This window comes from Aquarana catesbeiana, linkage group LG10, assembly GCF_042186555.1.
Source record: "Aquarana catesbeiana isolate 2022-GZ linkage group LG10, ASM4218655v1, whole genome shotgun sequence".
NCBI lineage: Eukaryota > Metazoa > Chordata > Amphibia > Anura > Ranidae > Aquarana > Aquarana catesbeiana.
The window spans coordinates 159,551,126-159,574,475 of NC_133333.1; the positions used below are offsets into that span (position 1 = coordinate 159,551,126).

The 23,350-nt window shown below is 41.1% G+C and overlaps 1 protein-coding gene and 1 long non-coding RNA gene across 2 annotated transcripts; one reads left to right on the plus strand and one right to left on the minus strand.

Annotated features, from left to right (window-relative positions):
• The first annotated feature begins 2,654 nt into the window (after positions 1 to 2,654).
• On the plus strand, positions 2,655 to 12,403 carry LOC141110976 (uncharacterized). Its single transcript, XR_012236356.1, has 2 exons — positions 2,655 to 3,005; positions 11,955 to 12,403. It is a non-coding gene; the product is annotated as an uncharacterized lncRNA (long non-coding RNA).
• Positions 11,483 to 18,134, minus strand: LOC141110975 (ferritin, middle subunit). Its single transcript, XM_073602839.1, has 4 exons — positions 17,860 to 18,134; positions 15,289 to 15,435; positions 12,315 to 12,440; positions 11,483 to 11,816 (listed from the first exon to the last, which is right to left on the minus strand). Exons 1-4 carry the CDS (start codon positions 17,959 to 17,961, stop codon positions 11,661 to 11,663), a joined length of 531 nt encoding a protein of 176 aa, XP_073458940.1. The 5' UTR covers positions 17,962 to 18,134; the 3' UTR covers positions 11,483 to 11,660.
• Positions 18,135 to 23,350: the final 5,216 nt, after the last annotated feature.

Genomic DNA, 23,350 nt, shown 5'->3' on the forward strand with positions numbered 1-23,350 from the left:
AATGCTTGCGGGGAGGAGCTGAAACAGCCGCCGAGGGACCCCAGAAGACCAGGTTCGGGGCCACTCTGTGCAGAACGAGCTGCACAGTGAAGGTAAGTATAACATGTTTGTTATTTTAAAAAAAAACAAAAAACATCTTTACAACCCCTTTAAGCAAGTCATTCACAACTCAAATATTGAGCTATGGGTGGTCCTGTCGATACCACCTGGCTGGACAAAAGTTGGCTAAAAAAATCAGCTGAGCCGGCTGGAAAATTATCGACAGGGCAGTGGCTACATCCTATCTGATGCAGTCACTGTTCGAGTTTTCAGACAGCCATGAATGCTGTGGCTGTCTACTAAATCCATACCATAACAATGCCATAACAATGCACACATACTGTACATGTTTATGGAGTTTCCAGAATGTTTGGGTGGAAGGATTTTACCTACATGTCCATTCGCTGGTTCAGATGGCCAGTAACAGCAGTAATGTGCTGAAAAGTGATTAGTGAAATTATAAAGGTAATGGATAGCAGCATTTTATAGAAATTGCTAGTAATACAGTATATCATAAGTAATTGGCAATTAGTATATGGCATAAGCCCTGAAGCCTGCAGGCACACAAGATTTGACACTTTGGGTAACACTCTACTGTTAAGCATCTTATTTACACATAACCTTTCTTGTTTTATTGGTCCTAACTCATATTAATATATTGTGATAATGTGATTTTAAGCTCTAACGATCAGGGCCCCCTGATCGTTACCAAATTGTATTGTAACTGTAATGTCTGCCTTCATTTTGTAAAGTGCTACGCAAACTGTTTGCTCTATATAAATCCCATATAATAATAACCTTATACCTTATAATAGATGACTATTTGCTACGGATGATATAAAAAAATACAGTATTTTTCGTTCCACGTGACGCACCTGACTATAAGACGCACCTAAGTTTAAGAGGAGGAAAACAAGAGAAAAAAATATTCTGAACCAAATGGTGTACTAAAATATTTACCAGTGCCCATGAAATGCAGCCTGACTGTCAGAAACCATGAATCAGACTGAGACAGAATTACAGTTAAATCTCACTTGTTTAATAATAATAAAAAAAGGTAAATAGAGTAAACATAGTCAAAACATAGCCAGAGTTCAGGAACCAGAACGGATAGTCAGACAAGCCAAAACATCATAGAGCCAGAGATGAGTGTAGTAGAACAGCAAGCAGGATCTGAAGCCAGAAGGAATGTCAGCCAAGCAAGTCTTTAACAGTAACACAGGGGAGCGTCTCTAGAGATGTGACCAAGGCGAAGGCAGAGATTATCTGGGCTTTACAGCTTAAGTAGGCAGGACCGACGAGCAGGATATCATCAACAGGTGAGTCACTGTGGAAAGATAGGAGCTGGCAATTAGCTGACAGCTGAGCAGCCAGCTCAGGGAAGGAAGGGCTGAGCCCAGCCCTGACAGTACCCCCTCCTCAATGACCCCTCCCCCTCGGAGGACCACCAGGCTTGAGGGGAAAACGTCTATGGAAATCATGGAGGAGGACAGGGGAATGTACGTCCGAGGATGAGATCCAAGAGCGTTCCTCCGGACCATACCCTTTCCAATGCACCAGGTACTGTATGTACCCACAGAACCTACAGGAGTCAACAATGGACTGTACTTCATACTCCTTATGGTTCTCAACCTGTACAGGGTAAAGACGAGGCATTGAGGTGCAGACCAAAGGTTTTAATAAGGAGACATGAAATACATTTGAGATACGCATATTAGAAGGAAGGTCTAATGCATAAGCAACTGGGTTAATCCTGCAAAAAATACGGAAAGGCCCAATAAACCGAGGTGCGAACTTCAGAGAGGGAACACGAAGTTGGAGGTTGCGAGATGACAGCCAGACCCTGTCCCCAACCTGGTAGGAAGGATTAGGCAGGCGTCTGCGGTCAGCATGGAGTCTGTACCTATCATTAGCATGTCGCAAAGCCTCCTGGACTTGTGCCCAAGTGGAACAAAGATCACAGAGATAATGCAGGAATACTCTGCAGAACAAATGAGTCAGGCAACATGGAAGGCTGGAAACCATAGTTCGCCATAAACAGGGACAATCGGGAAGCATAATTCAAGGCACTATTGTGAGCAAACTCCTCCTGTTCCTATATGAGGTGGTTTCAAGACTAGTTTTGTAACATGCCAACAGATGGCAGCACAAGACTGCACGCACAGTCACAGGGAGCACCAACCTTCATAAATCACTGTGCCAAAAGATATCATCCTGTGTACATCAGGAGTTGTGCAACTGGTGCTATACTGACCACATGCATTACAACATCTGCTATTTCATCATAGACAGCAAGTTAGAACAAAGAGCAAGCGTGAAATTCTGTTTGAAACAGGGCAAATCTGCCACAGAGACATTTGACATGATTTGCCAAGTTTACGGCAAAGCTGCAATGAGTCGTTCTAGGTGTTTTGTGTATTTTTAGTGTAGCACCCTCTAGTGTGCTAGGAGTTATAGTGCCTTTTTTTTAGGTAAATTTCCAGGCTTGGGAGCCTGGGAGCCAAGCCTGGGTGTGTTTTTGTGATCGGAGAGGGGAGTGACTCAGAATAGAACTGGGTGACTCACAGGTAGCAGGACCTCCCACTTCTTTCCAGAATCTTCTGGTGTTTTCTGTAAAGAGAGGTGGAGAGGAGGAGGTGGAGCCATCTGGGGTATTCTGAGGAGCCCTGACCAATCCCCAATCTGGATTGGCAGGGGCAGGCCTCCTTAAATACCCAGGGTCAGTTCAGCTGGGGAGGAGTTGATCAAGTGGAAGATGGAGATGGAGTGTTAGGCTGTCAGGGCCTTTGAGGGAGCTCCCCAATCTGGTGGGGGTGACCTTGGTCCTGGGCTTGGGTGAAGACAGGACCCTCTTACAACCCACTGAGGTGTCCTGACCAGGAGGCACAGGAGGAGCAAGAGAGGACAGTGGGAGAACACTACCAGACAAGTTTCCAGGAGTTCCACAGAGGCGGCCAAGTGGGCAGGTGAGTGTTCACATAGTCGGGGGAACTGGGAGGCATGCCTGAGAGGACTGAGATGGAGCAGTCTGGGAGGGGTGCAGAGCCAGTCTGGAGGATTGTGGTGGCATGGGCAGAGGAAAGGGGAAGCTGCAGCCAGGAGGGCTGGCAGTGTCTGAAGAGGTGGTACTAGGAGCAGTAGCCACAGGGAATGCTAGCACTGGAACTTTCTACTTTTGCTAAACCATAGGGGCCCGCGGTCCCTGCCTGCAACGGGCATCTGCTTTGGGTCTGGCTGAGCCAGTGTCAGGCCTGCAGTGCTAGCTGATCCAGGAATTGCAAGCAAGTGATGTGCTGGAGGAGTGAGGAGTGATAGTCTACCAGCAAGGAAGTGCAGGAGGAGAAGAGGAGATTGCATACATCGTAGTGTATATAGTTGGTCCCAATTTTGATTCTCAATTACCTGGGCATCTCATAAGTTTTCTATCCTCAGCCAAATTAAATTCCCCTCAATAAAATACAAAAAAACAAGTGCAAGGACTGCTTTCATATCTCTGGATGCTTGAAAAGTGTGTGCCTGGCTGGGCAGGGTGACAGACAGACTACTATGCTCAGCCGCCCCTACGAGGGTACCGCTACATTAGGAATAATAAGAATTGGTCTTCTGACCCCATGGAAGCAATCACAGGTACACTTAAAAGTTGAGTAATGAGGCAATACCCTTCTAGCAGCAGCTCATCTTGACATTCCTCAGCATAGCAGACTTGTCTGGATATGTTCCAGACAAGTAGCCATTTTCTTGATTTGACACAGGCCAGCTTAACTTTTGGGTTTTGGTTTGTGCCCCTGGCTGTAGCAAGACCCCAAAGAAAGTCCTTATCAATGCGGTATCATCTCCAAGTCAAAGCCCAGGAAGGAAAGCAAATATCCTCCCATTGTAATCCTCACCAGGCAGCAGCCTGGGAGAGTAAGGCCCTTCTTGAGGGTTGCTCCGACCCATTAGACATCTGTGGCATAAAACCCTCAGTGATTGGCCAAGGCAGACAGATATTTATAACCCAATACGTGGTGACGGCTCACACTAATGAAAAGAGACAACTCAACAGCATCAGGCAAAAAAGTAATCTATGCTCTAAGTTTAGGTAGAACCTAGCAAGCACCACTAAATTTAGCAAGAGATGCTCCTGCTTAAGACGAGATCCCTTCAATATTTTTGAAAGAACTTTAACCTTTCAACAAATTAGAGGTAGACAAATACATGTCTGTGACATGCAATATTGATGTCTTCATGTCTAATGGGTTTGCTACTGGTCAGTTTTGGTGTTTGGTGCTTTTATTCACCCTTAGGACAACATTCAGAAATAATTTATTTATTATGTGAGATCACTTCCATTAATTATTGATCCCAAAGTAATTCATTAACTATATCGACTAGACACAAAGGTAACCTGGGGAATGGCCTAATGTAGTAAGTGTACACAAACAAGTAATGTAATAAAGCAATCACAAGGTCATGTTACAATCACTGTGAACCATGTGACTTTTTAAAGTAAATGATGTCTGTCCATTTATAATAAATATGTAACTGAACTCTGAATTAGGCTGGAGTTTGGTAAACTTTTTATATGGCTTAGTAAAGGCAGTGCGAGGAAAATGGAATGCCAGATTCAGGTACAGCAGAGCTAGAATACACTTTATTGGTACCAGTAAGGTCTTGTAATCTATGGCAACAGTACAAGAACACAGCAAGACAGCCCGTTAATAGAGGCCTTATAGAAAGTAACATTGCAGAGTTTGAAATGTTAGCACAGTTCTTTATCAGATTAAGCTTTTGCCTATTGACTTTAGTACTGTCTTCTGCCTATACATCAGATTTAACCAGTAGGACAAAGTTGGCAGACACACTCTGGGGGCATCACACAGCAAAACCTATTTTTAATGAAGGGGTATCAGCCCTGTGTTCTTACTACTAAAACCCACCCACTATCCTATTCTCCACAACACAGAGTGCACAAAAACACAGTAAAACCACAACCCCACATTCCATGAACACTGTTTCCCTAGTTTTTCCTAAAATATTCAAACTATAGACTCTGGTATGTGTTTGCTAGAATTTGGCTAACATCAGGACAGTATACAGTCACTTAAATAGGCAGCAAATAAAAAAAGCACAAGGCAGGTTTTATAATGCAATAAAAATTAGAGTGTATTTTTTGAGAGACAATAGCCACAAATAGTGTTTAGTGGCTGGATAGCATGTAGGCAGTTTGGTTAGGCCACAATAAAAAAGGGATCGTTAAGGCAGTTTTTTTCTTGCAATAAAAAATTAGAGTGTATTATCAATGAAAAAATAACAACAAATATTGTTCAGTGGCTGGGCAGTATGCAAGCAGCTTAGCTACAATAAAAAAAGGTGGAATGAGGCAAGTTTTATCTTGCAATAAAAATTTGAGTGTATAATCTTACAGACAATAGCCCCTAATATTGTTCAGTGACTGGAGAGTAGGGCTAGTCTGCAATAGAAGAGGGACACACAAGGCAGGTTTTATCTTCAAATATACCTGAAAGTGTTTTATTTGAGAGACAATAGCCCCTAAAATTGCAAGCAGCTTGGGTAGGTCTGGTGGGAACTGGCTTACGGGGGCCATACATATCTATATATAGTGCGTGGTGGCTGCCTTCTACTATCCTAGAGCGGACAGCCTTACATTACTACAGCATGCTTTATCTTATTGAAAGTAAAGAGAGGGAGTTCAGTCTGCAGACTCCTGGGCTGGTTGCCTATATATTCAGTACTTCTTTGTGCTGTGTATATATATATATATATATATATATATATATATATATATATATATATATATATATATATATACAGTATATACACAAGGAGAAGCAGGAAAACATTAGTGAACATTCATTTGCTAATGTCACACAACTGGGTGGGCTCAGGGTGCAGTGCCCACCCTTTTTTAAATCAATTAGAGTCTCAGGCTTTATTCATGTGCTTAAAAAAAACCCCATTAAAATCCATGCGTCCGGAGCCCTGCATGTAGATTAGGGGCCGGGCGCATGGATTAGAGGGGTGGTGCCCCTGCGCTCCTAATGGACAGGCCACTGCTGGTGAGTATTGTGATGAGGACTTGTTCTTTTGTATTTTAAAGCAGTATTAATTCCAAGAACATAAATGTAGTATATTGCAGCATACCAACTCTCAAATGTGATGGCTGCATTAGTGTTATTTGTAGAGTTTTTCCACATATTTTTACTTGGTAATCCAGCATAACACATTTCTTGTCTTAGGGTGTCTTCACAGTGCTGGAGGAGCACAGGGGAAAAACCTTTGGACAGCAGCATTGTCAGTCTGTGGAGACTGGGGTAGTGTTAGGTTATGCCGCGTACACACGGTCGGACTTTTCGTCTACAAAAGTCCGACAGCCTGTCCAACAGACTTCCGACGTACCTTCGGCGGACTTGCGGCAGACTTTCTTACGAACGGACTTGCCTACACACGACCACACAAAAGTCCGACGGATTCGTACGTGATGACGTACACCGGACTAAAATAAGGAAGTTCATAGCCAGTAGCCAATAGCTGCCCTAGCATGGGTTTTTGTCCGTCGGACTAGCACACAGACGAGCGGATTTCGGGGTCCGTCGTACTTACGACGTAAAGATTTGAAGCATGTTTCAAATCTAAAGTCCGTCGGATTTGAGGCTAAAAAAGTCCGTTGAAAGTCCGGAGAAGCCCACACACGATCGGATTACCAGCCAGCTTTAGTCCGTCAGCGTCCGTTGGACTTTTGTAGACGAAAAGTCCGACCGTGTGTACGCGGCATTAGTGTTATATGTGCCAGCAGATTTAGATGGACTTGAGTAAAAAAATTAAAGAAATCTAAAAAATAATAATTTTTAGGCACTTGCAGCAACGGATTTTTCCTTTTGGGGTAAAGTTTCTACATAAATTAATAAACAAGTGGTAAAAATAACGGGAAAAAAACTAAAAAAAAAAAGATTGATGGCTGCTGGTAGTGATTAATATTAGGGTGATTTTGTATTCCTTTATAGTCTAAGTATTTTCCCTTTTTTAATTCCTTTTTCTTTTTTTTGGTGATCAGGACCCCTCCCCTATTTTTGATGAGCTTGCTTCCTGCTATAAGGCAGACCCAGTAAATACATCTGGTATGTTCATATCTGTGTTTTTTTTTATAGTACCATACCTTATATGAACATCAGTGATCCTATAGTTCTTTCTACGTAGGTACCAAGGTTACCACTTTCTTGTCCTTTCTGTATGCTTAGGGGATCATCTTATGCTGTTGTTGCTCCAGTGCTGAGGTGTGCCCTGTATATTATGCTGTACATGTAATGCAGAATGATATTTCTACAGTTATTTATATGTATCTCTGAATGTTATTTTTCTTTGTAGACAACTGCTGTATTATTTTCATGGGTCCTGATGAACCTATTTCTTTTCTTTTTTTTTTTTCAAATCTCTTTATTGTTTTTTTCCTTTAAATCAACAAAACAAACCGAATACAGTGCACAATACAAAACACAATACACGTTGGTCAAAGTATATATTCATCATTGAGATCCTCATCGGATCACAATACCATTTTCCTATCTAGTAAGTAGATTAGCGTCATAATAAACAAAATACTATCTAGAACATAAAACCTTTCAGTCACTGCAATGTCAGCCCTATCATGTATAGCTTTAGCAAATTGTATCATAAATAATCCATATAATCTATATATCGGTATCATATCTAAAATTTAATATTAAAGATTAAAAACTAATATTGTTGGGGGATGCCGCGTAGGGCTCCTCCAACCACTTAGCCCAAATTTTTTCGTATTGACGAGGACAACCTCTGTTCACATAGGTATCTCTATGTAATGGCAAACTGTTATTAACCAGTTGTTTCCTGTATACTAATGTGGGTGGGTAAGGTTTCTTCCAATACAGGGCAATAGCTTTCCTGGCATAAGACAAAGTAATATTAGCGAATGTTCGCTCTGCCTCTGTAGAAAGAATATCCTTAACAAAACCCAACAAACACACTGACATAGAGACTGGCATGTGGGCATGTAAAATAAAATTTAGCAAAGCCACCACCTCCATCCAAAACCCTAAAATATATGGACAGGTCCAGAAGATGTGTGTGAAATCTCCCAGAGCCACACCACACCGCCAACAGTCGGGAGAACACGTAGGGTTCATCTTGTGAAGTCGGCGTAAAATAAGCTCTATGCACCAATTTAAATTGAATCAAACGGTCTCTTAGTGAGGCCAAAGATCGAAAGGGAGAATCCCACACTTCATCCCAGTCATCATTGTCTAAATCAGGAATGTCCCGCAGCCATCTCGCCATAAGGCCCTCTAACGCCGGGGGAGAAACTGTAATAAAGTGAGAATACAATCTGGAAGCAGGTTTCTCCAAACGATGAGACCGAAGTACCATTTCCAAAATAGACTGTTCGATAGTTTTGGCTTGTGCAAAATGGGCATTGAAGACATGGGAAAGCTGATAATATCTAAACAAATGGGAACTGGGTAAATTAAAATTTAAGGTAACAATAGGTCTGATGAAGCTATTTCTAGCGAATTGTGCTGACTCGAAGATATACAGTATATTCACATTGGCATATCTATACTGTTTGTAATGTTTGTTACTTCATCATGATGTATGGTTGACTCAGTTTATGAGCAAACAAAATATAATTGTTTTTAAATTACAGACATGCACACATACTGTATGATATTTTAGATTAATTTACAATAAAATGTATTGTTTTTATATGGATGTGTACTCCTTATCTGGCCAATATAGTCAGATTTTTCTTTTTTTTTTCCTGCTTTGTAACTTAAAAAAGAAAACAAATAAAGCCACAGAATCAATAAACTTGAAAGTTGGAATATAAAAAAAAATTGTTTTTGGAGTATAATACCACTTTAATTTATTAATAAGTTGTAATTCTTACTGGCTTATCACCAGTAGCCTCTTTTTCTGTAATTCTACAGACATCCGATGTGTTACAGCTTTTGCTGAGCTCCAAGACTCATCATGCTATTGGTGTTTTGTCTGTGTACATTTTCCTTACTGTTTCAGCATCTTTTCAAGATTTTTAAAATCTCCCCCAAATAGGGACAGAGACAGTAATAACAAACTTACAGTAGTTCCAACTCTTCCCAGTTTTGTAAGAAATTACATTTTTTTTATTTGCAGTTCCACTTTAAAAATACAGTCTCCCAATTAAGCTCTAACTCTTATTTAAAGGAAAATATACTGGATACAAGTAGAGCAAGGAGCAGTTTTGTGTGGCGTTTGACTAAAGCCCTGTCATAATGCATTTTGGAAGGTTTTTTATATGGCCCATAGCTATTATTGTATATGATTTGTCTACTACATGAAGCTAGGCACTATACAGCATCGTAAAACAAAATGTTACCCATTATGTTCTTGTGATAGCCTGGGGCACCTTGAGTAATGCAGAGATGTAGCGCACTAGCAAGCTGTGGCAAATGGTGGGTGTGGCCTAACAGAGAGATGTGCTTAAAGGGTGTGTTTAAATAAAACCTGTGTTTATTTTATGACATATATATATATATATATATATATATATATATATATATATATATATATATATATATATATATATATACCACATTCCTACAATACCTACAAACACACAGGCTTAACTCTAACCTCAGCACCTCACATTTCTCAGAAATGAGAAATCATGTGGCATATGAAGCGTGTCTCAGCAAAGAGCAACTGTGGCTAGTTTTCACTAGATATTAGGCATGGAATAAAGGAACATGGTTAAATTTAGTCTAAGCCTACCTGTCAATGTCTGTGCTTCCTTAAATTTGTGGGCAGTGTCTGTGCCCCCCTTCATTAGGGTTCAGTGTCTGTGCCTTACCTACATTGTTGGTCAGTATCTACGTCATCATTACATTGATGATCCATGTCTGTGCCCCCGTACATTGGTGATTGGTGTCTGTGCCCTCTTACATTGGTGATCACTGATCAGTGTCTGTGCTCCCTTTACATTGGTGATCAGTGTCTTTGCCCCTTATTTTGATGATCAGTGTCTGTGCCCCCTTACATTGGTGATCAATATCTGTGCCCCCTTACATTGGTGGTCAGTATCTGTGCCCCTTCCATTGATGATCAGTTTCTGTGCCCCCTTACATTGATGATCAGTGTCTGCTCCCCTTACATTGGATGATCAGTGTCTATGCCCCCTTACATGGATGATCAGTGTCTGTGCCCCCTTACATTGATGATCAGTGTCTGTGCACTCTTACTTTGGTAATCAGTGTCTGTGTCCATTACATTGGTGATCAGTGTCTGTGTCCATTACATTGGTGGTCAGTGTCTTTGCCCCTATACATTGGTGGTCAGTGTTTGTATCCCCTTACATTGGTGGTCAGTGTCTGTGGCCTTTTACATTGATGGTCGGTGTCTGTACCCCTTACATTGGTGGTAAGTGTCTGTGGCCTTTTACATTGGTGGTTAATGTCTGTGCCCCTTACATTAAAGGTCGGTGTCTGTGTCCACTTGCATTGATGGTCAATGCCTGTGCCCTCTTACAGTGGAGATCAATGGCTTTGCCTTCTTACATTGGTGGTCAGTGTCTGTGCCCCGTTGCATTGGTAATTAGTGTCTGTGCCCTCCTAACATTGGTGGGTAGTGTCTGTGAGTCTTACTCACTGGGGGACATCTTGAGCCAGTGCCAGGTTGCAAACTACCCAGACTACACAACACAGCAGTATAGAGCCCCGCACCTTCTCTTCCTGGTCCAAGTCCAGTGAATTTAGTCACACCACTCAATGCCAAATATCAGCTGAAAAAGTAAGCACCATTTTAGATGTATAAAGAGGGAGATAAAACCATGTGTTGCTACAGACATGTGTGTGGCTCCAGTATAATGTAGAAAATATGTTGCCAGCACACATTACCCATTCACAGCAGGTGTGCATTCTGTGCTGTATAAATGCGCACCCACTAGTGTGTATTGTGTAGGGCCAGTGAAATGTGTTGTATTTTTTCTTTTCTTAACTGTATTGCACATCACATGAGCCTAATAAAAGGGACCTGCGAGGTTCTGAAATGTTTCAGTGCTGTATTATGATGCTTTTGATTTTTAAATAAAGCTTTTGATATCATAAGCATCATATGACAGCAGTGCGATATTTATAGGACTCAAGTTGTGCTGGTGACACATTCTCCATGTTTTTCATGTGATGCCAAAAGTTAGTTGCTATAGCACCCTAACCACTATGGTTGTTTCTAATAAGGTGTGTGGTGGAAATATTTTATCTGGCCCCAACACAAATCATAAGGCTACATCTAGGTTAAAGGTGTCCAGTCTTGGGTATAGAATTTTTGGAAAGTATTTAAAGCAGAGAGAAAAAAAAATAAAAGCAATGATAAGATTTCTTAGAAAGACTGGGTACGTTCTCCCGAGATCTATGAACACCAACTGCAATAAATATACATGGTGAAAGACTTTATTAGAAACTTGTTGACAAGCACAGCTACTGCTGCATTATTAAACATAGGATCACAGAAGGTGTAAGAGAGATACATTTTGTCACATGATGTCACCCAGATTGTAGAAAGGAATATAGATGGGAAGTAGACTGTCTGGATCCTCATGGGTGGTACACAGCTTAGCTGCTCTCTTTCACGCTATGCTTGTCAAACAGGTACTCGCCCATGCCGTTCTCGGGCAGCCCAAGGCGTTTCAGGTTGGTGATGAAATCTCCAAAACGTTTGATATCCTTCACCTGTTCCTCCAGATATTCCGATTCCAGGAAATCACACAGCTGGAAAACAAAATGGCGTTGGTTAAATATCAAGATAGAAGAAAAAATATATATATACGTTTTTGATAAACCTGTTGCTTCCCTCCTACTGCACCAATACAACTACTTCTAATTCCTGTCATTTACATTTTTTGTTAGAATTCATGCTCTCAGTGGGGAACTAAAGGTCGGAACCAGCTGCCTGTAAGGCATATGGGTGGATCCCAACATATTGGAGTGATCTGTGAAGTCAGGCTTTAGCCCGCTGTCAGCTGAGTCTCTTGGTCACAGGAGAGCACAAGTAAGTACATTCCTGTGACCCACATGAGAAGTATGGCCAAAAGAGCTTTGACCATACTTTTCTTTTAATAAAGTGTTGTAAGGACCTGAAATGTTGTATTTAGATATAAGAAATCAGTTGTATCACTTACTTGCTATTTATTGAAGATGATGGAATATATGGAATAAAGAGCTACTGTATATTGGCATAACTCATTAGCCTATTGAGCAGATACTTACATGGGGGTCAACTTTGTCCGTGGCCAGCTTGTGCAGGTCCAGAAGAGCCTGGTTCACGGTCTTCTCCAGCTGCAGAGCAGCCTGCATGGCCTCCAGGGTGTTACCCCATTCATCACGCTCTGGTTTCTGAAGTACAAAACAATCTTATAAGGCAAAATGTTTATGTGTAAACAATATTTATTCATAACATAACAATGTGTAAGGCCTCTTTCACACGGATGATCCGTATGTCCATTTTTCATCCTTCCGTTTTCGGATGAAAAACGGACATACATGTATCCCTATGGAATAGCGGATGTCAGCGGATGAATGTCCACTGACATCCGACACGCTCCGATCCGAAAAAGTGTAACGGAGGAAAACCCTATTTTTCCATCCGTTTTCCATCCGTAGTGTCCGTTGTCACCCAATCTCCCATAGGGGAGAGCGGCGCTCTAACAGGTCCGTCGCTGCACAGTGTGTCATCTTCCTGCTCAGTGGGGATTGGCGGAGCGATCCCCGCTGAGCAAGTGGATATTCACGGGGCGGATCATCACTGATCTGCCCCATGTGAAAGAGCCCTATATGATATTTATTCATAACATATATAATTGCTACACAGCCTTTTTGTACCTTAGCGGTCTACTTAGGCTAGGTTCACACTTAAAGTGTTACTAAACCCAGTACCCTGCACTCACTATATCTGGTCTCTCACAGTACACAGAACATAGAAATGCATTAATTTTAGTAAATATAACCTGCTAAATGCCTTTTCTCATCAGAAATATATAGCAGTCTTGTGACTTCAATCAGTTCCTGGTTAAAGCTTGCAGGAGGAGTTTTCATACTGCACTGAGCTGTTCTATTAGGATGCACTACCCCTGGCCCTCTGTCTGGACAGTGCTGATTGGCCCTGTGCTGATCACATGCACTCTCCCAAGAAAAAAAAGCAATATACACCAAACTGAGCATGTGCAGCCTGACTGCAAAGACTCTGTCTTATCGGGACCTGTTTTGGAGTCAGTGGAATAAGAAGAGGATCTGGGCATACAGGATTAAACAGCCTTTTTACGCAATGCAGAGGATTAACCCCTGAGGCTCCACAGTGAGTATAACAAGCATGCTTTACTGTATATAATGCTTTCACTGTTGTGGGTTTAGAAATGTGTGTAAATCGCACGCATTCCTGTGCCCACAGGCAAAACACACTGCCCTTTAGCAGATGCGCAGGTGTGCCATTAATCCTTAAATGGACAAATATGCAGCGCTCAATGGGTGCTAGCAATAAAAGATTGTTATGGGAAGTGTAAACAATCAAGTTCATTTATTGGATGCACATGAAGATAAAAGTCTGACATTGCAGACAAACAGTAAAATCAACCTTGGTTAAAATCAATTAACACAGTCAGAACTGAAGTACTCCGGAAATAGTAGTATCAGCGATCCGCCATGACTCCAGTAAGAAAAGGGTTAATGTCAGCAAGTGTGCTGTGTGTGTCAAGCCTCAGCGGCAGACTCTGTGGCTGAAATGCACATGAATGATGGAATAGGAGGGTTACAACTCGCTGGAGCAACAAGGAATGCCAAACTCACTGTGACCAGAGATGTGATGTGAGCCGCGTTAGAAGATTCCACTGGTCCCGCTGGCTGGCCAAACACGCTGGGACCTGGCTTATTGAACGGCACTTTGGCTTGTGCAACTGAATCCAAGGACCCGCATGTGCAACTGAATCCGTGTGAAACATGTTAGTCAACGGAGCTTGCGATCCGCACAGCATTGATTTCTCCTCACTTCCGGCAATCTTCGGCTCTGATCGGCTCAGCTCGGGTTCTTCCGGTCCTTGGATTCAGTTGCACAAGCCAAAGTGCCGTTCAAGAATCCAGGTCTCAGCGTGTTTGTCCATTTGCTATTTACTTCCCTCCAGGAGTTGGCAGCTGCACTGGGCTCTAGCCTTTTGATGAAGTATCAGTAAGACAAGACAATGGTTTTATAACGATATCAGTTTTAGCGCTTAAGGACCCACATTGTTTTTTTCGTGACATTAATTCTTAATTAAGCCGCAGCTGCGAGTTTGAAAGGATGCAGAGACCTTTTTCTGTCTTTCCTTCAGGTACAGCAATCCATTCAAATGAATGGGCTGCTGTGCCCGCACATACAGCATACAGCTAGATGTGAACATAGCCTCATAAAACATTCATTGCACATGGTCAAAAACATTGTGCATGCTGAATGAGAAAATTGAGTATTGTCCGTGATACTTTTTTTATTTGCACTAACATACAATTTTTCAGGACAAGCTTTCGGGGTATGTCCCCTTCTTCAAGGTCCAAGCAGTACTGATTCACAAATTTTTAAGCAGAATGTTAAAGAAGAAGAAAAAAAAAAAAAAAGAGAAAACCAAACACATGCATGCTGAATGAAATGTCCCATCATTTTTGTAAGAGATTAACGCCTGTATCTTAAGCTCCACCTAGTGGCAAAAATGTGGTATCATTTTTTTCGTTGCGGTATTTCAGAAAACGTTACTGCATTTGGCCACTAGATGGAGCTGAAGAAACAAGCATCAATCTCTTACAAAATTTATGGGACATTTTGCTCAGTGTCCATGAATGCTTTTGATATTTGAGCAACTAATGTTTTATAAATTGAAAAATTTGTCAAAATTGGCTTCTTGCCAGCTGTATATAACTGGAGTGACAATTTTCATGAATTACGAAAAACAGAGATGTACTATAAAATGGACCAAATACTCTGCTCCAAAAAAGCAACCAGGGATGGAGGCACAATATTCCCCGTTTCATTTAAAGTCCCAAAAATATTCCCTTTTTTCTTAAATACTCCTGGGCGCTGTCATATTACCTGTACAACATATGTGCAATGAGAGAAGCCTATCTGATTACTGCATTCTGGCTCATTACTGACAAGGGCACATCACCAGCATGAAAGACATGTCTCTTCCCAAGTCCATGAAAATTTGTTCTTTTATGTTCTTACCTTGATGTCCTGCAGGACAACACGTCCCCCACGCTTGTTTTGATATTTCATGAACTTCTCAGCATGCTCCCTCTCCTCATGACTGTGCTCCTTGAAGAACTCGGCCACATTGTGAAGGGCAACATCATCACGATCGAAAAAGGCATACTGAGGATGGAAAGGAGATTATGGTTTAATGTAAAAATGTACCTAAAAAGCTCACAAATCTGTGTTATCTAATGCCTAATATCTTATATTTGTGGGGTTGTGCATTTTTTTGTTCTCTTTGAGAGATGTACAGACAGAAGAGAGGCCACTTCCAAATGCACCTCCATTTGTACTATTACTAAATAACAGCATGAGAATGCTTCTAGTTGTCCAAGTACAGTTAGTACTCACTGTTACTTTATATCAAGTATTCCTAATCAGACTTTGTACTGGAGAATGTACTTGCTTATCTGCACCGATAAGAGCGATAAGAAAGGATTAATCATTAATAGCAGTAAGCAAAAACACAAAATGAGTCACGTTATGTGTGGTTAAAAAAAACATAAACTTCCCTATTTCTCATGTTGTTGAATAAGCAGTTTGTGGAAAATTGGTGCTCAGTCATTTTCGCAGAACCCAAAAAAAGGAAGTTCTCACCAGTACTAATGAACACAAAAACACACTTGTAAACCTTTATTTTGTGCAATAATCAGTAGCAACCAGAGTTCGGTTCCGTTGCAGTGAAATGCTACAATATATATTGCCCTTATGGCCTGTACACACGGTCAGACATTGATCAGACATTCCAACAACAAAATCCATGGATTTTTTCCGACGGATGTTGGCTCGAACTTGTCTTGCATACACATGGTCACACAAAGTTGTCGGAAAATCCGATCATTCTGAACGTGGTGACGTAAAACACGTACATCGGGACTATAAATGGAGCAGTAGCCAATATCTTTCGTTTCTTAATTTATTCTGAGCATGTGTGGCACTTTGTGCGTCGGATTTGTGTACACACGATCGGAATTTCCGACAACGGATTTTGTTGTCGGAAAATTTTATAGCAAGCTCTCAAACTTTGTGTGTCGGAAATTCCTATGGAAAATGTGTGATGGAGCCCACACAGGGCCGGAATTTCCATCAACAAGGTCCTATCACACATTTTCCATCGGAAAATCCTATCGTGTGTACAGGGCATTAGTCTCCAAGCATTGCAAACCAGAACCACAGCCATCAAAAAAACACTTGCAACAATTGTGCAAATAGTGTTGTCTTTGTACGTCACCCAACAAAGATGTACGTCGCCCAACAAAGGAGCAACAACAGTTTATCCATCTGTATTTTGTAGAAGGCATTTCATTTAGGTGGGGAGAGATGGGATATGCTATAAGACGTGTCCATGGACCTTTTTGTTTAATTATGACTAATTTCACAACACTAACCATTCTTGAAATTGAGTGTTTTAAGTGTACGTATAGACAGGCAAATCTTTCATCAGGAACAATAAATTAGGAACTGTGAATTACACAATGACTAGGTCCTCTGACACAAAACTGCATGTGATTTACTGAAAATTGCTGGCTTACTAGAAAAGTGTTCCAGTAATAGTTATAAAGTGCTGAGTAATACCAATGAATAATCTGGAATGGATATCAGGTCAGATGACAATGGCTTCCACTGTTTACCAACAAGCCCTTGCACAACCATACTGACAGATCTTCTATTGTCAAGACTCTGCAGGCAGCATCTCAACAAAGTATAGTGGGCTCCATTCACAAAGTGGCATTTTACGTTAAGAAATGGGAAGCTCCTTAACAGCCGGTAACTGTGATGTCACGTGGTGGCCGCCCGCTCCTTAACAACTCCTTAACAACTGATGAGTCATCAGTTGAATGTAAAAAACTAAATGCCGGCAATAAAAATTAAGAAAAAAAAATTCCCGGGTTTGGTATGGATTTTGGGGGGGACTCTACGGCCACCCGCTCCTTAACAACAAGCTTGTTTACGGTTGCGATTTGGGAAAACACCTAAGTACCCCAAGCAGTCTGTGAATGGAGCCCATTATCTTCTTAGTATAAGATGCTGTTCTATGTTTAAAAGTAGGAATTGGCCTGACCCTGGTAGATTGAGCCACTCCAAGATACATTGTCAGGGAAAACAAACAATGATGAAACCGTACTGTAAGTTTCTTGTCAGTCTTGGTGCTGAAAGTGTAATCTGACCTTGCCAAACTTGTTTTCAGCTTATGGAACTTCAAATGTTGGGAACAGAACTAAATGTGCCATGTTGGTATTGTTTAAAAAATGTTTTATATATAAGACAAGGATCTACATTTTATTACACACAGTATACAGTATATTTTATAGTCAAATACAATTATAATAACTTAAATAAATAAATAAATATAATTGCGCTTAAAAAGATGATAGGTCTTGTAGTCCTATAAATGATGTAGTATACCAAACTGTCTAATACTAACCACAATAAGCTACATAAAATACAAGATATAGATGTAAATAAAGCACTGTAAGAAATATGTCTTATATACAATATTGTAAAAAACAAAACAAAAAAACAAACAAACAACAAAATCCTTACCATGGAGGAGTAGGTGTAGGAGGCGTACAGCTCCAAGTTCAACATACGGTTGACGGCAGCCTCGCAGTCGCTATGGTAGTTCTGGCGCACCTGGGACCCCATTTCAGCGTTTCGGTGGTTTTGGGTGGCGCAAAAAAGTCAGAGAAGATCAAATTGGAAGATGTTTGGAAAAAGAGCAAAGGACTCAGAGAGGGTTCCGTTCAAACACTGTTGAAGCAAGAACTCTACTCAGAGTCAGGTGTAGATTTGATCACAGCACAAAGGAGCTCTGTATATATAGGCAACCAGCCTGAGAGACTGGGGACTTCCCCCCTCCCTTCACTTACATCATCTTCTAGAAGCCAATCACATAAAGCTTGCTGTTATGCAAGAATCTTGGCCCTTGGCCAGGAGACGACAGTAGAGCGAAGTTCATGAAGAAACATTACCTTTTTTTTTTTTTTCTAGCATTAGCCAACTTTTATATTTAAATGTAATGCTGAATTACTGCATGGGAAAAGGTCCTGTTCAGATACACTGAATTATTACATTAGGTTGGCTCATATCATAATAATTATACACAAATATAGACAGTAAACAGAATTTCAGCATTTGGTGTTTGAGTTTCAATGAATGTTTTTCTAATATTCTACTGAAGGACATGCATCAAACAAATCAGGCACACAATTAGATGTAAATCAGGCTGCCTTTACGTTGAAAACAGTCTCATGGAACAAAAAATAGAAACTGCACTGCTTTTAACACATGTAAAAATAAACAGCTGCTGGCAGCTAAATAGCAAGACAAAACTATGCAACAGTATATATAACATGTATGTTGCTGTGCTAAAGCAGTGATTATAAATACTAAATCAACAAAAAGTCCCAATAGAAAGTGAAGAAAACATGAATTTGTGAAGACTTTAGAGTCCAAATTTGTGTGCCTTGGCGACAAACACCATGGATGGAATTGAATGACAGTTATGCTAATCCATTGCAGTAATCACCACTTGAAGCGTCACCAATAGTCAAAATGCAATCTTACCAAATTGGAATGTCTCCACAGAGTCCAATTCGCCTGTTGTAAACACTTAGCGGGCAATCCAGTTAGCATCACTTGGTTGCAGTATATCAGACTGACTCACTCTCCAAGGTGTATGAACTCAGTAGGGACCATATATTGCAGACATCCACATAGAATCAAAGCAAAGGAAACCACATAGCGTAAATACACTAAAAACTTTAATATACATACATGGTACAGGTTCCACTCACATGATAAAAAGGAATATGCGCATAAAAACACAATTTCTAGGCTGTACAGCAAAGATTCCAAGTCTGGGGTGGCGTGACAGTGTCACGTACGTAGGCTTGGACCAACCCGTTTCCTCCCCTAGGACATCATCTGGGGCCCCATTCATGGTGTTTGTCACCAAGGCACACACTTTGGACTCTAAAGTCTTCACAACATCATATTTTCGTCACTTTCTATTGTAACTTTTTGTTGATTTAGTATTTATTATCACTGCTTTAGCGTGGCCACATACATGTTAAAGAAGAATGACATCAGGGATGGGGCAAGGGGGGAGGTGGAATCCGTGTGGGAGGAACTTCAAAGGCAAGAAACAAGTGGGAAATTTCTAGTGGAGGTATGTTACATGCCCCCCAACTTGAAGGAAGAAGGGGAGTTGGAGCTCCTTTCACAGTTAGAAATAGCATCTAGGCAGGGAAATGTCATCATAATGGGGGACTTCAGCTATTGACTGGGCAGCAAGGACAGCTCACTTAATAAAGACCTGTAATTCCTTAAATGTCCTAAAGGACTACTTCCTGTCCCAATTGGTGGATTCCCCTGACCAGAAATGATGCATTACTAAATCTATTAATTACAAGTGACTCAGATCTGATCACAGATATGCAAATATGGGAAAACTTGGGATCTAGCAATCACAGGATGATTGCTTTCAGCATAAATCATAGGAAAAGAAGGCACGAGGGTAGTACCCGAACACTAAATTTCAGGCGAGCCAATTCTTCAAATAATGCAAGATATTAAATGGGACCAAATCTTAGATACATTAAACACAGAAGAAACATGGGAGTGCTTTAGGAACATATTAATTGGTATAGCCGAGTGCATTCCAATGGGCAATAAATATAGGCGAACAAAGGTTAAACCTGGGTGGCTAAACTGCAACATAAAAAGTCTCATTAAAGACAAAAAAATGGCCTTTAAATAAAATAAAACAGGTGGTTCACTTTTAGCATTCCAACAGTACAAGGAATGCAACAAGAAGTGTAAGAACGCAACCAGGGTGGCTAAGATAGAGCATGGGAGACACAAACCGGAGGAGAGTAAAAAAAAATCCCAAGAAATTTGGGTGACAGAAAAATGAATAACATAATTCCCTACATAACATTGCAAAGAGCCTCTTGGCATAGCACTGAAAATTCCATCAGTAGCAATGCCAGGAGCTGGATCATTGAAATTCAACTTTCATTATCATTAGTAGAAGTCTCTTAGTTATTGGCAAAAACAATACTGAAATGCAAGTGAGGGAACAGAGACAGAGCATCAAAATTCTGGTATCATATTAAACTTTAGAAGTTCTGTTACTGGACACATGCTGAGAACGTAAAGAACACATCCTAAAAAGAAAAAGGCTCGGTATACTGTATGAATGCTGCATGTTCCTTCTTATTTATCTTGGACTATTTATCTTAGACTTATATTTCTTGGACTGACCAGAAAATAATTTCAGTAATTAAGGAGCATGTTCACTAATGTGTGTTTTTGTAAAGCACGTTACATTCCCATAGGGAAAATGAGGATTTAAAGTGTTAAACATTCAGAACCTGGCCCCTAAAACTCAAGGTCAATAAACCATAAGGCTGAAATGTGACTGCTCTAACCCCCTATTTCACTGAGCAGAAATATTAGTGCATTGTTCTAAGCAAACATCATGTGACTGTGTGTTATATGCTGCTTGTAGGGTATTTTTCCACAGGTTGCTGAGTCATTTCCAGAACTTTATGCTGAGTCACTGTACATCGACCCAAAGATGTGTCGTCTGGTCTGTCACATGTTAAAGTCTAGAGTTCGAGAGATAGAGAGAGACAAACTGTACAACTCGCAAAGCACTCGGACCTTCTGTAAAATGTATTAGTGTTATAAAACTTAAAAAAAAATATTGTTTCCATTTTAATAAATTCATGAGACAGTATTGTTAGCACAGTAGTTAACCACTTCAGCTCCAGAAGATTTACCCCCTGACCAGGCCATTTTTTGCTATACGGCACTGGGTTACTTTACTGACAATTGTTGTGCACTATAAACAAAAAAGCCTGACAATTTTGAAAAAAAATCCAATATTTTTTACTTTCTGCTATAAAACATATCCAATAAAAAAATGTAAAAAATCTAATTTCTTCATCAATTTAAGCCAGTATGTATTCTGCTACATATTTTTGGTTAAAAAAAAATACCAGTAAGCGTATATTGATTGGTTTGCGCAAAAGTTATAGCGTCTACAAACTATGGGATAGATTTATGGAATTTTTATTTATTTATTTACTTTTTACTAGTAATGGTGGTGATCAGTGACTTATAGCGGGACTGTGATATTGAGGTGTACAAATTGAACACTAACTGACACTTTTGACACTTTTTTTAGGGACCAGTGACACTAAGACCCCTTTCACACTGGGGCGGTTTACAGGCGGTATTGCGCTAAAAATACCGCCTGCAAACCGCCCCTAAACAGCCTCCGCTGTTTGTTCAGTGTGAAAGCCCGAGGGCTTTCACACTGAAGCGGTGCGCAGGCAGGGCGGTGAAAAAAGTCCTGCAAACCGCTTTTTTGGAGCGGTGAAGGAGCGGTGTATTCACCGCTCCTTCACCGCTCCTGCCCATTGAAATCAATGGGATAGCGCGGCTATACCGCGGCAATACCGCAGCTATAGCCGCGCTGTACGAGGAATTTTAACCCTTTTTCGGCCGCAAGCGGGGGTTAAAATCGCCCCGCTAGCGGCCGAATACCGCTGCAAGAACGACGGTACAGCAGCGCTAAAAATAGCACTGTTGTACCGCCGACGCCCCCACCGCCCCAGTGTGAAAGGGGCCTAAAACAGTGATCAGTGCTAAAAAATATGCACTGTCGCTGTACTAATGACACTGGCTTGGAAGGGGTTATTTGGAGCGATCAAAGGGTTAGCTGTGTGCCTAGCTGGTGTTTTACTGTAGTGTGGGAGGTGCTTTTACTAGGGGACAGCATAGATCTTTGTCCCTGCTTTTCAGGAACACAGGATCCATGTGTTCCTTACTGACAGAATGGTGATCTGCCTTGTTTACATAGGCAGATCACTGCTCTGCCTGTGTACCGAATGATCAGCGAGTGCCGGTAGACATCAGTTCTGCGGGACCCGCCGATCAGCTCCCACTGTGTAGAATCACAGCAGGAGCGAGCTGCCAGTGGCGCACACTCACGCCCAAAACCCAGAAGTGCAGGATCACTTATATATACATGATCCTGCGCAGCGCGGCCGCCCTATAGCGGTCGGCAAGTGGTTAACTTGCTACTAAATTTGCTGCGGCACAGGCAGGCCAGACAAGGTACCTGTACGTCGCCACCTTTCTTCTGGGTTCCAGGCGTGCATGTGTGCACACCCTGCCAACCCATGCTGTGATTGGCATCAGATTTCAGGCAATGAATTTGCCTGAAATCAGCTGATCGGACGTGTCCAACCACACACAGAGTTCTGTGTTTACACACAAAACTCTGTGTGCATAGGAACAGCGATCTGACTGTTTCTTCTTCCTGAAAAGAAGTGAGAAAAAACAGCCAGATCAGAAAGTAAAAGCATCAAATATTTTACACATTACACTTGTCAGGCACACAGTTAACCCCTTGATTACCCTTAGATGTTAACCCTTTCCCAGCCAGTGTCATTAATACAGTGTCAGTGTACAGTATTATCACTAGCAATGTCTGTGTCAGTTAGTGACCCTCCCAAATAGTGCCTGTTAGTGCCAGATTACTTGCCACCTAATCACAGTCACAATATAAGTCGCTGATCACCGCACTTTACAGTATAGCGTCTATAGCTGCATTCCAGTATATATACTGTAGCATAGATTGTAGACGTTATAACTTTCACACAGACCAATTATCATAATTTTTATTTTATTTTTACCAAAGGCATGTAGCAGAATACATTTTTTTATTGGATATGTTTTAGAAATTTTTGTAAATTGTTTGGCTCGCAGTTGTGGCAGTGGCGGCATGGCCCCATTGAACTGGATGGGTGATTTTGACAGGCGGTGACACCTGTCAAACTCTAAAGCCTGAGTTAAGAATGCCACATCCAGCTGTATTTCTGGATTTACTATCTTCACTACCAGGAGCCATGTATGGCCTTTGAACAGTCTGTACATTATTGTGCTTTACTGCAGACAGATACTGATGAGTGATCATTTGACCTGTGTTTTTCTTTGCTCCGTGACTAAGCAGAAATGT